At 37.7% G+C, this 15,515-nt stretch overlaps 1 protein-coding gene across 1 annotated transcript in view; it reads left to right on the top strand.

The window, feature by feature from the left end:
* epb41l4a (erythrocyte membrane protein band 4.1 like 4A) overlaps window positions 1–13,410 on the top strand; it is a 46,668-nt gene extending 33,258 nt beyond the window's left edge. Inside the window, exons 12-23 of the mRNA XM_077243702.1 lie at window positions 830–945; window positions 3,655–3,742; window positions 5,174–5,251; window positions 6,206–6,319; window positions 7,833–7,883; window positions 8,397–8,474; window positions 8,709–8,828; window positions 9,521–9,568; window positions 9,660–9,728; window positions 10,873–10,983; window positions 12,000–12,078; window positions 12,782–13,410. Coding sequence (XP_077099817.1) covers window positions 830–945; window positions 3,655–3,742; window positions 5,174–5,251; window positions 6,206–6,319; window positions 7,833–7,883; window positions 8,397–8,474; window positions 8,709–8,828; window positions 9,521–9,568; window positions 9,660–9,728; window positions 10,873–10,983; window positions 12,000–12,078; window positions 12,782–12,892 — 1,063 coding nt within the window. The 3' untranslated portion in view covers window positions 12,893–13,410. The remainder of the gene's footprint in view (window positions 1–829; window positions 946–3,654; window positions 3,743–5,173; window positions 5,252–6,205; window positions 6,320–7,832; window positions 7,884–8,396; window positions 8,475–8,708; window positions 8,829–9,520; window positions 9,569–9,659; window positions 9,729–10,872; window positions 10,984–11,999; window positions 12,079–12,781) is intronic.
* Window positions 13,411–15,515: the final 2,105 nt, after the last annotated feature.

The raw sequence follows: 15,515 nt of genomic DNA, 5'->3' as shown, positions 1-15,515 counted from the left end.
TTGAACTTCCTATTTATCGAAGAATCCTGAGAAAAATAAAAGTATCACAGTTTTCACACAAATATTAAGTAGCACAACTGTTTTCAACATTGATAATAATAAGAAATGTTTCTTGAGCAGCAAATCATCATATTGGAATGATTTCTGAAGGATCATGTGACACTGAAGACTGGAGTAATGATGCTGAAAATTCAGCTTTCATCACAGGAATAAATCACATGTTACAATATATTCACATAGAAAACAGTTATTTTAAATTGTAATAATATTTCAGTTTTTACTGTATTTTTTCATCAAATAAATGCAGTCTTGGTGAGCAGAAGAGACTTTTGTTAAAACATTAAATAATCTTACCAACCCTAAACTATGGAGAAGCAGTAATAAATCTATACTCAGATAAACCCACATGAGTTATTGAGAAATTACTTTTAATATGTACAGACAGAGATATTAGTCACAGACAGTAATATAATACTGAATGTCTGTTAAACAGCAGTGACTCATGTCCTTTATTCTCAGGGTCAGTCATTAAACAAACTAGCTTAAACATCGACATCACATCCATCAAATGTGGGCCAAACTCAAAAGAAAAGAAGGTCAAATAATTGGCAAATTGACAGCACCTTTGCAACACTGAATCAACCACTAAACATAAGTTTTAAAAGGAACAGTTCACCCAAAATAATTGATTTAATTTCATACAGGTTTGTAACAACATGCTGTTTATTTTTGAGTGAACTATTCCTTTATTTAAAGGATTTCTTTAATGACATGTATTTTTACAGTGATGCAGGAAGTCTTGAATCAAAATGTGTGTTTCTGTTTCTAGTGGAAAAACTGCAACGCAAATAGTAAGAGAGCCGTCTGTGACTCTCCCTCGACCCGACCTACAGGTGATCCGAACCCGCAGCAAGACCTACCAGAAGAGAAGCGCACCGCCTGCAGGTCAGATCCATTTACTGTTACACTCGTCTAACATCATGTGCTCTGAGACAACCAAACACACACTACACCCTAGCAACTACCTGACAAACACACACTACACCCACGCAACTACCTGACAAACACACACTACACCCAAGCAACTACCTGCCAACCACACAGAACACCATAGCAACTACCTGACGAACACACACTACACCCTAGCAACTACCTGCCAACCACACAGAACACCATAGCAACTACCTGACAAACACACACTACACCCAAGCAACTACCTGCCAACCACACAGAACACCATAGCAACTACCTGACGAACACACACTACACCCTAGCAACTACCTGCCAACCACACAGAACACCATAGCAACTACCTGACAAACACACACTACACCCAAGCAACTACCTGCCAACCACACAGAACACCATAGCAACTACCTGACGAACACACACTACACCCTAGCAACTACCTGCTAACCACACAGAACACCATAGCAACTTCCTAACAAACACACACTACACCCTAGCAACTACCTGCCAACCACACAGAACACCATAGCAACTACCTGACAAACACACACTACACCCTAGCAACTACCTGACAACCACACAGAACACCATAGCAACTACCTGCTAACCACACAGAACACAATAGCAACTACCTGGCAAACACACCTAACCCTAGCAACTACATGCCAACCACACAGAACAACATAGCAACTTCCTTCCAACCACACAGAACACCCTAGCAACTACCTGGCAAACAAACACTACACCCTAGCAACTACCTGCCAACCACACAGAACAACATAGCAACTTCCTTCCAACCACACAGAACACCATAGCAACTACCTGGCAAAAACACACTACACCCTAGCAACTACCTGCCAACCACACAGAACACAATAGCAACTTCCTTCCAACCACACAGAACACCATAGCATCTACCTGGCAAACACACACTACACCCTAGCAACTACCTGCCAACCACACAGAACACCATAGCAACAACCTGCCAACCACACAGAACACCATACCAACTACCTGGCAAACACACACTACACCCTAGCAACTACCTGCCAACCACACAGAACACAATAGCAACTACCTGCCAACCACACAGAACACCATAGCAACTACCTGCTAAACACACACTACACCCTAGCAACTACCTTCCAACCACACAGACCACCCTAGCAACCACAGAGAACAACACTCTAGCAACATACAAACACATTAGCAACAACCTAGCAACCACACAAGCAACCTTTCAACTACCTAGCTACCACACAAGACACACTAGCAACTGCATTAAACACTCAAGCAACTACCTAGAAACCATACAAACACCTTAGCAACTACATAGCAACCACACAGAACACCCTGGTAACTGCATGGCAACCAAACAAAACACTCTAGCAACTACCTAGCAACCACAAAGAACACACTGGTAACTATCTAGCAATCACACAAAACACCTTAAAAACCACACAGAATACACTAGCAACAACCTAACAGCCATACAAAACACAGTAACAACTACTTAGAAACCTAACAAAACACCCTTGTAACTATCTGTCAACTGTACAGAACTGGTAACTGCATAACAACCACACAAAACACCCTAGCAACCACAGAGAATACCTTAGCAGCTACTTAGCAACAGTACAAAACCCCAGCAAGTACCTAATAACCATACAAAACACACAAGCAACTACTTAGCAACCACACAGAACACCCTACCAACTACCTGGCAACCACACAAAACACTCTGGTAACTGCATAGCAACCACACAAAATACCCTAGCAAGTAGCAACCACACAAAACACCCTAGCAAGTAGCAACCACACAATACCCTAGCTAGCAGCTACGTAGCAAGAGTACAAATCCTCAGCAACTACCTAACAGCCATTCAAAAAACACTAGAAACTACCTGGCAACCACACAGAACACCCTAGCAACCACACAGAATACCCTAGCAGCTATGTAGCAACCACACAGAACACCCTAGCAACTTCATGACAACTACACAACATACCCTAGCAACTATCTATTAACTGCACAGAACACTCGGTCAACCACACAGAATACCCTAGCAGCTGCGTAGCAACAGTACATAAGCCTAGTAACTTCCTAACAGCCATACAAAACACACTAGCAACTACTTAGCAACCACACAGAACAAGCTAGCAACTACCTGCCAACGACACAGAACACCCTAGCAACCACACAGAACAGCCTGGCAACTGTATAGCAACACCTCCTCATGTCAGGATTGCGGTGAATGTTGTTAGTCGTTACACTGACAACTGTTTGGAGCTGGACTCATACAACGAAACTTTAAAAGAAACCCTGAGGTCACATGACCTGCAGCTGAGGTGTGCGATCGGTCAGTTTGGTTCCACCTGAGCTGGCTTCACTTCAGTGCTCCACAGGCATGTGATTGAGATCAACACTGTTGTTGCTCGGCTGAGACAGGAATGTGTGTGTGTGAAGCGAGTCGCACCTGACCTCCACGCATGAGCTCAAAAGCAGGTCTATTGTTCTGTTCAAACGGCCTTCAGACGGCAATCTCTTGACACAACAGAGGAAAGCCGTGAGAGGCGGATACAGATGGACTCAGCCGGTGTGATTAGGAGTTGTTCTGGTTAACTGGATATAGATTGATGTCTTTGGCCACAATAGCACTCATGTTTCGGAAATATGTGCTTTAGGACGGATCAACGGAGGCCAGACGGTCACAAAGACGGAGACCATGAGCGAGAGCCAGTCCAAAACCACTGCACTTACACCAGTCAAGAGGTATTAAACTCCTTCATTAAGCCATCCAGAGTTCTTAAACCGCAAACAATGACTTTCTTCCTCAAAACACTCTGATATGAGGTTCAATTGTTTCATTTACACTGCAGGTCTTGAAGCCCAATTTAGATTTTTTTGATGACCATCTTTTAAAAGTGACCAATATCCGATATTTGCATTCACTATACACTTGCCGAAACAACCAAAGGTAGATGTACTGACCCGAAAAATTTTAGGCCAAAAAGGAAGTAAAAACAGTGCAGATGAAATGATAATACAAGCCTCTGCTTTCCGCAACATCTTTAAAGGTCACCAAAATATTGGGTTGAGCCTTCGTCCTCCATTGCGCCATTAAAATTAGCCATGTGATCACGATTGGTGTCCACCGTCACCAAACGACTCGCATTGATGGGAATATCCGATCTGTTCGTTCACATGGCAGACGCAAATACACATATCCGATTCATATCAGATTTATTTCCTCATATGTATGAGGCCTGAAACCAATCTGAGAATATCAGAATCTAGGTGCTTTTTTCTTTCTTACATGTTCGTGGGTCAAAGCCAATCTGTGCCACATGGGAAGAAAAAAACGGAATTGGTTCACTTGAAGCATGTAATGTAAATGTGGCCACATCAATAACATCAATAGATACTGTGCTGAATTTCCTGCTTCTAAGGCCCTGTTTACAGCCGGTATTAAGATGTTTTGGTCGATCGGATCACAAGTGGATGACTCCAAAACGTTTTAGACCCTGTTTACACCCGTATTTAATCTTGTCCACTTTCTGCCACTTCCAGAGGTAGTGGAAAACACATTAGACCGGATTGCTTTCGTAGTGTAAACGCTCATGTGATTGAATGTGTTCAAACAGCCACTAAAAACCGTCTTCTCTCCGTCTACTGTCCTCATGAGTGAACATTATGGGAAGAGCTCTAGCCAGACGGGATTTAAACTTTATCGGCTGAAGACACAAGTTTGGTTTGAAGAGGAAAAATGTACCAAACACAATGTTCTCTCATCATTCCTGATTTCAAACACACACACATTTAGTATGTATGTTTTTCCGTCGTCTCCAGGCGTGTTCATATGTAAATTGTGTGAGCTTGTTTTGTCCATTAGATCGAAAGATCTGAAAAACCCCATACATTTACCCGTCACTAGACCCTCCCCTCGAAGAAATCAGGACAGAAGTGGTTGAAAGTGGACAGAAGAGACGGATTGAAACACCAGGTGTAAACGGTAATGTGTTTCCCTCGTCTACTTGCGATCCAATCGACCAAAACACCTCCTAATACCAGGAGTAAACAGGGCCTAAGATCTCATTTTAGAGTGTTTTTCCAACAGGATTCTGTGAAATATTAAAACACATACTTTTTGCAAACTATCATATGTCAACATTCAGCATCGTGTTTCATTGTATTTTCCCAAAGTCCCAATGCAAAGACAGACAGCACTTCAGACCAGCAAAACAAGCCCAGTGCACCATGGGAGGAAGACGCCCCACAGAGGTACAGTACTGATCATGATTATGTGTTCAAAAAATAAGTAACAATATATCAGGTTTATTTACCATGGTACTCTTGCATTCATATTATGAATATTTTTTAGGTTTATTTGTATACTTTTATAGTAGTTATTCATATTTTGACTGAGCATATTTAAACATGTTATTCTACTTTTAGTTTAAGTTTTAGTAATTTTATGTGCTTTTGTTATTTTTACGAATTAAAAGTTATATTTTTATTTAGCTTTAATTTATTTAATTAAAATTTTTTTTTTTTTTTTTAGTTTCAATTTAAACATATTTCAGTTATTTGCCCAGGGAACATTTTTAAGTTTTTCCTCTAATATTTATATTTTATTTTATTCCAATCCAATATTTTTCAGTTACAGAACACATTTTTTTAAATAGTTTTAGTTACCAGTAACACTTGTGTTGTTTTAGTTTTATTATAGTATTAATATTGCCTTTGAATTTTATACTTTTAGTTTTCATCTTAATTTTGTTGTTTTTGTTTGTTAATAATTCCTTATGTGCTTGTCATTTATATATATATATATATATATATATATTTTTATATATATATATATATATATATATATATATATATATATATTGCTATTCAGGTTCATTTAGTTTTATTTCAGTTTTAGTTTCCAGTTAATACTTTTAGTGCTTCAACAGAAAATTCTTTCAGTTTATTGCCAAGGCAACATTTCTAATTTTCAAGTTTTTCAACTAATATTTATATTTTATTTTATTTCAGCTATATTGTAATGAACAGAAATATTTTTAATAGTAAACGATGATAACCCTGAATAACACTGATTCATATTCATGAACTGTGATATTTGATGGTATCCCATGCACACATAAACACACTAATGCCACTGTAGTGTTTGCTTCTGTTTTCTGTGCATTCTTGTCCCCTCTAATCTGTCCTGTCTTTGTTTTTCCTCAGCGGACTGTACAACTCGGCCAGTGAGCGGAACAAATCTCCCAAATTCCCAAAAGCTCACAGACGTTCGCCCTCAGGAGGCAGCGAGAACGAGACGTCTCACTCGGCCCGCCGCGGGTGTGTGCTCGTGTTAAGGGTGCACCATTGTGTTCACATGCATTTCCTTTCTGCATTAAGACTCATTTATGACCTTAGCTGTGTTTGAAATCTCCCCCTATACCCTCAGTCACTAATCCCGACATTACTCCACTAATATAGTTCAGTTGAGGGAGTGAATGAAAACGAGTGGGTGAATTCGGACACTGAGGCGCCGGAAGGACTGCCGCTTTTGCTTAGTTTGTGCTTGTGGTCTAATAATCATTTGAAATTTAGCAAACTGGCAGCTCCAGTAGTAATGAAAAGATTTATCTTCAACTCTGGCATGGAAACTAGCATGTATAAACCTTAATTAACAAGCAATAAAAAGAGACGTTATACCTGTGTGATATTACACTGTAGCCACATTGGACCAGTGGTTTGGAAAATGGATCGATGGATTATTCAGCCGGCGCATCTTCTGGCGAGACGCGGGTATTCATTTCGCCACCCGACACTCACAGTGCATTATGGGTATTCTTTAGCCGCTGAATGTACACTCGTTATTGTGGTGCATTATGGGATTTAATGAGTGCACTCGATAACGTCCACTATGGTTTCGGACACCATTACAAATGGTTGTCCTCTCAAATGGTGCACTATTTAAGGGTATAAGGGGCGATTTCAGACACAGCCCTTGAGTCTTAATGAAGTTTGAGGAAGCACTTAAAACTCTTTTGAACATCAACACTGAGGCCGTGTCCGGCGCCTTATCAGGCAATAACGTCGCAGGCAGTGTTTTCACACGAAGGCTCCTCACGAAACTGATTTCGGACAGACGCTGTGTAACGGTTTCATGATCTGCAGCACAATAGAGCGAGATTTGTTGAAAACTAAGCAAATAATTTAACTTCTACAATAGTCATTTCTCACTAGAGATGACATCAGAAGCGGAAAATGTACATTTACACCACTTTCAGATGCCATCTTTACTTTTTAGCTCAACTGTCACAGAATAGAAAGCACAGGATTGTGGTATATCAATCAGATGAAGGTTTCTCAGGAGATTTGCCTTGATGCCGTCCTCTCTCGGAAAGCATCCTAGGCAGCATTTTTAAGCTTTCACACACAGCGTGAATCCAGATGCATTTGCTCCCTCTAGTGGAAATAAAATGGAACAAATGTCCTTTGTACTACGAAGCCAAGCACAAAGAGTTGCATCTGAATAATTCCTTTAGTCCTTTTAATAATTGATAACATCCTGAATCTGTTGTTACAAATGGCATCATGTTAACATGATTTGATATTTCTAGAATGATTATTTTTCAGCTAAAGTCTCATTGTCTGGTAGTAAAGGAGCTGAAAGTTACCATAGTTCTGAGTTCTGGCCTCTGGGCATCAATAATGACGTGAGGAACTGATGAAACAATGTCTGAGAATAAATAAATACTGATACATCCTCAAAGCATCGCAGGCGTTTGTGTCTGTCTGTCAGAGATGATAGAACGGTCAGTGTTTCTCTTTAAACGCCCTTCCTTGTGTTTTGTTTCTCCAGGAGAGGTCAAACCGCTGACGACCCACAGGCCAACAAGCAACACAGGAGGAGGTTCACTTCTATTCACTCGCTCCTTTAGATTTCAGCTGATTCACAACTGATATAATATTGCTAAAAGGAAACAATTAGTGTTTAGTGTCTCACGGCACGTTGTTTTTCTAATATAATCTTTTCAAGACAAGTTTGTCACTGGCTGTTTTATTTAATTTATTTATTTTCTTCATTTTCTGCACTGATTTTTATGCAAAATGAATTTTATGCAGAATGAATCGTGTTAAATAACTGAGTGTGAATCACAGTTTTTGGATCAGATTCACCAAAATGTTTAATAAATGACCATGGATGTAGATGGAGATGTGTCATTTTTTATTTTATTCATACTCAATTATTTTAAGAACATCTAATTTGGAGTGCAGATGCCATTTAATTTTCTTGTATTATAATTTTTGTTTCATTTTGTTTTTACAAAACTGATGTTGATAAACATTCTAGAACGATTCAGGAATGTGTCCCTCTTTCATTCTGTCCTGTCACCTTTTTGACCCCTCTGATTTGCCCCTTTAGATCACGTTCCCGTGGCAACACTAGCAGTGGCAGCGAATCGGAGAATTCCAACAGGGAACATCGTAAAAAAAGAAACCGGTGGGTGAATCCACTGAGCTTCTTGGGGACGATGAAATTCAGAGGACTGCTGTCCTGGTGCTCTCGTGAAATACATGCACAGCATAAATTATGCAATTCATGTTTTTAATGGAAATTGGGAAATTCTTTGGGAAAAGCAGGGCATTTTTTCTGTCTGAAAGAAAGCATGAATTTGAATGACAGTATCAATGCGTTCACTAGTAAATCTCTGTAGTAAATGTGTGTGTGCTGCAGGTCCCGTCAGGAGAACGAGATGGTGGATTCTGGGCCGCAGTGGGAGGTTGTGCTACGCAGACAGAAAGAAAAAACACCAAACGATCCCAACCATCGTCGCTCACGGCACCGCTCACGATCGTAAGCGTGAAATTATTAACCCTGTTAACCCCTGGTCAATTATTTTCAATGGAAAGGCTATTGAATCTTTAGACAAAAAAAAAAAAAGATTGCATGTTTTATTCGTCAACTATCATATTTGATACATCAGCCTTTAATATTGTAGGATATAGTGAGAATATGGAGGGAAAACTATTTTTATTCAGAGGCCCAAACTGAGTAAGAATATGCAATTAGATGCATTTGCTGATATTTATATAGCTAAAAAAGTAAGATAATATTCTGATAGCTTGTAATGTAAATCAATGAGATCTTTATAACAGTATAGCTGATTACTTGTGATAAAATGTATATACATATCTACGTATATTTTCACTCTCAATTATGTCTCAATCATATATTTTCACTTTCAATCATATGTCTTGGTAAGATGATATTTAAATGTTTTTATGATAAAAGCTCTGTATTTTCAAAACATATAATCTAATGCAGTGCAACTATTATATATTTCAATGAAACTGATAGATCATATTTTATACTCGCATGATTTTTCTATAAAATGATGTATAGATAATCAAGTCAAGTTCAGTTGCTTCAGTCCAGTATGTGTACATATCAAATATGATACGGTAGATTTATAGGGTTGAATAATTAAAAATCTATGATATGACCTATGTCTTATGCCAGTCTTTGAACTCTTTCTCTTGACGTAGACGAAGTCCTGACGTTCAAGCTAAAGAGCAGCTCTGGAAACACATCCAGTGAGTTTAACGTCCCTCTCGTCACTAATTAGCATTATTAATAAATCAATCTATGATAAAGCGGTGATGATCATTTTATGTTTGTGAACAGGAAGGACCTGATCGATCCCTCCGGTCTCTCTGAGGAGCAACTAAAGGAAATTCCGTACAAGAAAGTGGAGTGAGTCAAATCAAACTGTCCTATGAAAAGATGTGCTAACCTTCAAGTGTCAGGTTGATATTGTCAGATTACATTTTTTACTCGCATGAAACAAGTTAATTTAGATGTTACCACATAAACTATTTAGGATATCCGAAAAAAAAACGTATTTAGCCGTTAAAAATTTTATTCAATTTACATTTATTTGTATAGCGCTTTTCACAATGTATATTGTGAAAAGCAGCTTTACAGAAACTGCATACGTCTACATTACAGTTTAGAGTGATCTCATCTGTTATCAGAGGTGACTGTGTCCAAGTTATGGATTTCAAAAATGTACATATACAAATCACACAGTCGGCTAATAATGTATTAATTTGAACAATGTATATACAGAAAATTTTTGCCTTGGTGAAACTTTTTTTTCCCTGCAAATGTAATTCCTGTGTAAACCATTTATACCGCATTACATTAATATATTACTTAATTAGACCGCTGTGAAACGTGTCTTTTGACTTCAGATGCTCTATTCCTCTTTGCGATGGAAAGTTCATATATTTTATTTAATTGTGATTTAATTGAGATAAAATAATGACTTTTCTGGAAATCAATGTTAAATTAAAGTTACAGTATATGTGTGAAACCATTCAAGAGCGAATGGGAAACTATCATTATATATTGAACTGATTATATATGGACTTTATATCTATTTTGAAATTAAATTAAAAAAAAACATCATAAAACATCAAATATTTCCACAAATAAAACCCCAGATTGTTGTATTTGATAACACGGTTGCAAACAGAATGTTTGTTGGGCCGTTAAAGTGGGCATCTTCAGATGGTTCAGATCTCATGTGAGTGACAGGATGTCCCGCCCTCTCTAGTAAACACGCCATCAGAGAAGAGAAAAGAAGTCGCTGCAAGAGAGGGGGAAAGATATTCTGATTAAAGATTACAAGGCACATGATGTCATCAAAGACGATGTCTGTCAGTGTGTAAAAATCCCCAGTGCATTACACTGAAAATAAGAGTCCATAGAAAACATGCATTTTTTCCTGTCCCTGATGAGCTGCATGTAAAACGGATGTTTCAGTCTAATGAACGCTGAGTTTGCAGTAACCCAGGAAGGTAAGCTTTTAAAGACTGCATGTATCTCGTTTCAGGACACAAGGTGACCCAATCAAGATCCGCCATTCACATTCTCCCAGGAGCTTCCGGCAGTTTCGACGCTCTCACTGTTCGGATGGCGAGAGGTCTGTGCTCTCCGAGGTCAAGTGAGTCCTGAGCGGTCAAAAGGATTTTTCATATCACACTCACTGTCACTGTTCTTCATTTTAAAGTATAATGTTCTTGATTTTATTTTGGGCTCTACTAGAATAGGTTTTCATGCTTAAATGTAACAAAAAAAAAAAAACATTCTCCATTGTTGCAGCTCCTCTCTTCCCAGTCTGTCAGTAACACTCTGTTTAGTTCGTGTCTCTGTGAAGCTCCTCCTTCTGAAAAGCACACTATGCTCTGATTGGTCGGCTGGACCAGTGTGTTGTGATTTGTCAATCGCTTTGAGTGTGTTTTGGAAATGTCCTGCCCCTTCCCATAATTAGACCCAGGGTGGAAAAAACAGCAGCTGCATCCGAAATCACATACTTCCCTACTATAGTAGGCGAGAAACATTATGTGTCAAGAATAGTTGTACTCATAAAAGAGTAGGCAAAAAGTACCCGGATGACCTACTACTTCCGGTGAGATTCTGAAGTATGCATATGATGGACACTTTACTATCCCATGAGGCCACAGGAGAGGATTTGTGAATGGCAGTGAAGTGACGTAACTGACGCTGATAGGTCACATGATAATGACAACATGGCAAATGTTGAACCGGAATGTTCGGATAACATTCGTACTACACACACTCATACTATATAGAACAAACTTTTTTAGCGGTCGCAGAGTAAGTCAAGAGAGTATGTGATTTTGGATGCAACATGGCAAGGCCACCAGGCCACGCCCCTTTATTCTGCATATGCCTTCGGTGGGAATTACTTAAATGAGGAATATTGTGACGTGTTCGTTCCCGGAAGAAAACTCAAGACTACAATGGAGGCGTTTCAGGGAGTTCAGAAACACTGACACTGATATAGAGAATAACTCCCGCTGGAGGGACTTTGTGTTTTGTAACTTTGCAGAGCTTTTTCATACTCAAACAGCAACATTACACACTAAAGAAAGATGAACATGTAAAAAAGCATAATAGGTCCTTTTTAATGCTCTTTCCACTTATTGATCTCTGTAGCTCTCGGACTGATCTGGTTCCTCCTCTCCCTGTGACCCGCACCGCAGACGTGCCCGGCTCCAGCTCGACCCCTGCGCAGGTCAAAGCTTAATTATTTAACTTGTGATAAGTTTCATTGCTAGTTTAAATATTAACCTTTAGAGTCAGAGTCATAGAGACTATATAATATTCTGTCATTTCTGATGAGTTTCTGTGGGTTTTAAAAGACAATTAATTGCACTGACAATACAGTTCAACTAAATTTAAACTGAATTGAGCTGAATGGTTTCTGAAGGATCATGTGACACTGAAGACTGGAGTAATGATGCTGAAAATTCAGCTTTGATCATTAAATTACAATTAAAATATATTACAACAGAAAACTATGGAAGCTTTTTTCCGCCACAGAATTAAAAAAAAAAGGTAATTGCACCTTTTTAGGTTACATCTCACGATTCTGAGAAAATATGCCAGAATTGTGATTTATAAACTTGCATTTGCATGTTATTAAGTAAGAATTGTGAGATATAAAGTCGCAATTGCGAGGAAAAGTCAGAATTGCGAGTTGATTTTGTTGCAATTGTGACTTTATATCACGCAATTCTGACTTTATAACTCGCAATTGAATAAAGTCGTAAAATTGTAATATTATTTCACAATACTTCTGTTTTTACAGTATTTTTGATCAAATAAATTATTTGGTGAGCAGAAGAGACTTGATCTTTCGAAAACATAACGTCATATAATCAGTGTCTGATGTTTCTCACTGTAATGTGTGCCTGTTTTTGTTTTGTTCCTTTCAGAAGAAGAAAGGCTCCAAAGACACTCTCTCAGAGAGCCCTGAACAGGACGCTAAAAGCACCGCCAAGGTGGTGAAGACCGTACACACATCTCGAGTCAAAGCAGAAACGTGAGCGCGTCAGGGACGAGTGGAATGAAAAGTCAAGCTCTGCTGGAGTCTGCATGAACACTGAAGTGATCCAGATACACGGACACCCTCAAGGAAAAATCTTTCATCATAGTTCATAAATCAGTTTAATTCTACAGTAAAACATATTTCTTCACTTCCAGATTCATTTCCTACTGACAATCAAATGAAGGATGGTGGACCGTTGTACAGTTCACACGACTCAGTCTGATATTGTCGCAAACAATATCTTTTGAACACATTTTCATACAGTATTAAACGTCTGTGAGCTAAAATCAGCATGTGGGAATGGTGGTAAACAGTGCTTTGTATTATTATTATTATTATTGTTGTTGTTGTTCGTTGTGTCCTCAGATTTTAGAGTCAGCTCTGCTGTAGGAATTGTTGCTGCTGTATTTCTATTTTTGTTTTTGCACAATAATGTAGACTCATTTCTTTTAAAAAATCACTGTATCTAAACTGGAAGCTCAAATTCTTGTCAATAAAGACGTTCCATTACATTCACACTGGGGTTATTTGACCTGCATGTTGAAGTAACACACTGCAGCCAGTCATGGGAGGAAAACAGCTCGGTAAAAATATTAAACAGTAATGTAACGAGGGATCACTCGAAGTGCGATCCATAAGCAAACAAGCTTTTATTAAAATCGTGGTCAATCAGGCAATGGTCAGATACCAGTAAACACAGCAACGTAGGACACACACAGTCGTGGTCGAAAAGCAGGCAGGAGATCAGGGCAGGCGGAGAACAATCATAACAAAGCAGATAGTCCAAAAGGCAGGTAGCAGAGATTCATAAACTGGGTCACAACAAGTAGGCAATACAGAAAAAAAAAAAAAAAAATACAAGACTTCGCAAGGAAGAGTGGCGGAGAGACAGTTTAGGTCTAAGAATGAGCTACAGCTGAGCGACGTAATCAGTGGCAGGTACGGGGCTGATGGGAAATGTAGTGTGAGAGTGAAAATTCTATATTCGGGTGAGGGAGCCCTCTGATGGCCAGGTGAGTTCGTCTCTGTGACAAATGTACAGATACAGGTAATAATTTTATTGGGGAAATAGTATACAATATATGCACAAGTCAAATGGGCTCTTTGCAGTGCAGGGTAGTAACTGATTACATGTAATCTGGATTACATAATCAGATTCCAAGAAAAGTACTTGTAATTAGATTATATTACCTTTTAAAATACTCGCAATAGGACTACAGTTAGTCTTTTTTTATTGATTACATGATTACATGTTATTCTCACATTGGCAGTAAATTATTAATAATTCATTGATTATTGTCCCTATTATTTTAACTACTACTACTACTTCTACAGCTTATATCTGTTCAGGTTTGTGCAATTGCTCACACAGACTAGCCACTGAAAAGCATTTGATCACTGGATTTACAGAAATCATTTCACTTTTAAGAAGAGTTTTCTCAACATGGTAACACTGCATATCTTATAAACTTCTGACAAACACATTTTATTATGTGAATTATCACTGTGAGTCATTTAACCATGTATTAGAGTCTTTTGATGGCTTTTGTCTTTCAAACAAATGTACAAGTTCATGTCATTTCTTATTTACATGCAATGCAGTGATTCCACAAATTTTGTCAGCTGAACCTCTTTGACTTAATATATTTACTTAAAGATGACCCTGAGATTTCAAGTTAATAAGTAGGTAAAAAATAATAATAATAAATAATAAAATTAATTTCACTGTTCTTTGATATTAGTTAATGGTCACATGACATGCAGGTAAAAAAATAAAATATTTTTAATTTGATTTTTATTTTGATTGTTTTTATTTTACAATTATTTTTATTTAATTTTTTTAGAATTTAATTACTTAATAGCTTTTCATTAAACTCACAACCCCCAGTCTGGGAAACCCTGACATAATGTGATATTAAGTGCACTTCATGTTGGTGATAACAAATAATGGAATATATTTTCTTTCTCTTTGTATTTTTATATCAATATGGTATAAGATTGTCCTAGATCATTCATGAACTGTTTTAGTTCCCATAATACAGACTCTTTCAGAGCTCTTTGCTGCCATCATCTGTATTTCACACAGAGTGAATATGATTTATTAAGGTACATCCTTCAGAATGAAATTGTTTAAATTAATTGTCTAAAATAACTTGATTAAGCAATGGAAGCAATTCAGGAAGGAATGTTTGAACATTGTATGTCAAGATAATAGATTAAATAATGAAAGCTAATGAGGAAGAATGTTTATTTTTTATTTATGTTAACCCTTTGGTTAAAAAATTTGACGCATTAAAAAATATTATTATTTTTTTTTTAAATTTTTGGTACAAAACTTGGTTTTAGCACTTGCTGTGTGACATGGTTCAAAAAGGTTAAATTGTCCTGAAATGGAGACAAATTGTATCTATTGGAAAATGTTTGTTACTGCGCACAAACAAAATCTTACTGAAAGCTAATTTTTTTGAGATATCAATACAGCTTATTTAGATTTATGGCTTTGATTTGATCACAGTTTTAGAGTAAAACGTGTTTTGGAAAATATATATTTCATATAAGAATTTAAATGTGTATTTTTGTGCATTTTTCATAACAATAAATGTAAAATTGTATAACTTTCT

The sequence above is a fragment of the Siphateles boraxobius genome, unplaced genomic scaffold (assembly GCF_051911475.1).
Source record: "Siphateles boraxobius isolate OS27281-9 unplaced genomic scaffold, OSU_SipBor_1 25, whole genome shotgun sequence".
In the NCBI taxonomy this organism is placed as follows: Eukaryota; Metazoa; Chordata; class Actinopteri; order Cypriniformes; family Leuciscidae; genus Siphateles; species Siphateles boraxobius.
The sequence above is the reverse complement of the archived record's forward strand: the minus strand, read 5'-3'. Positions and strand labels throughout refer to the sequence as shown.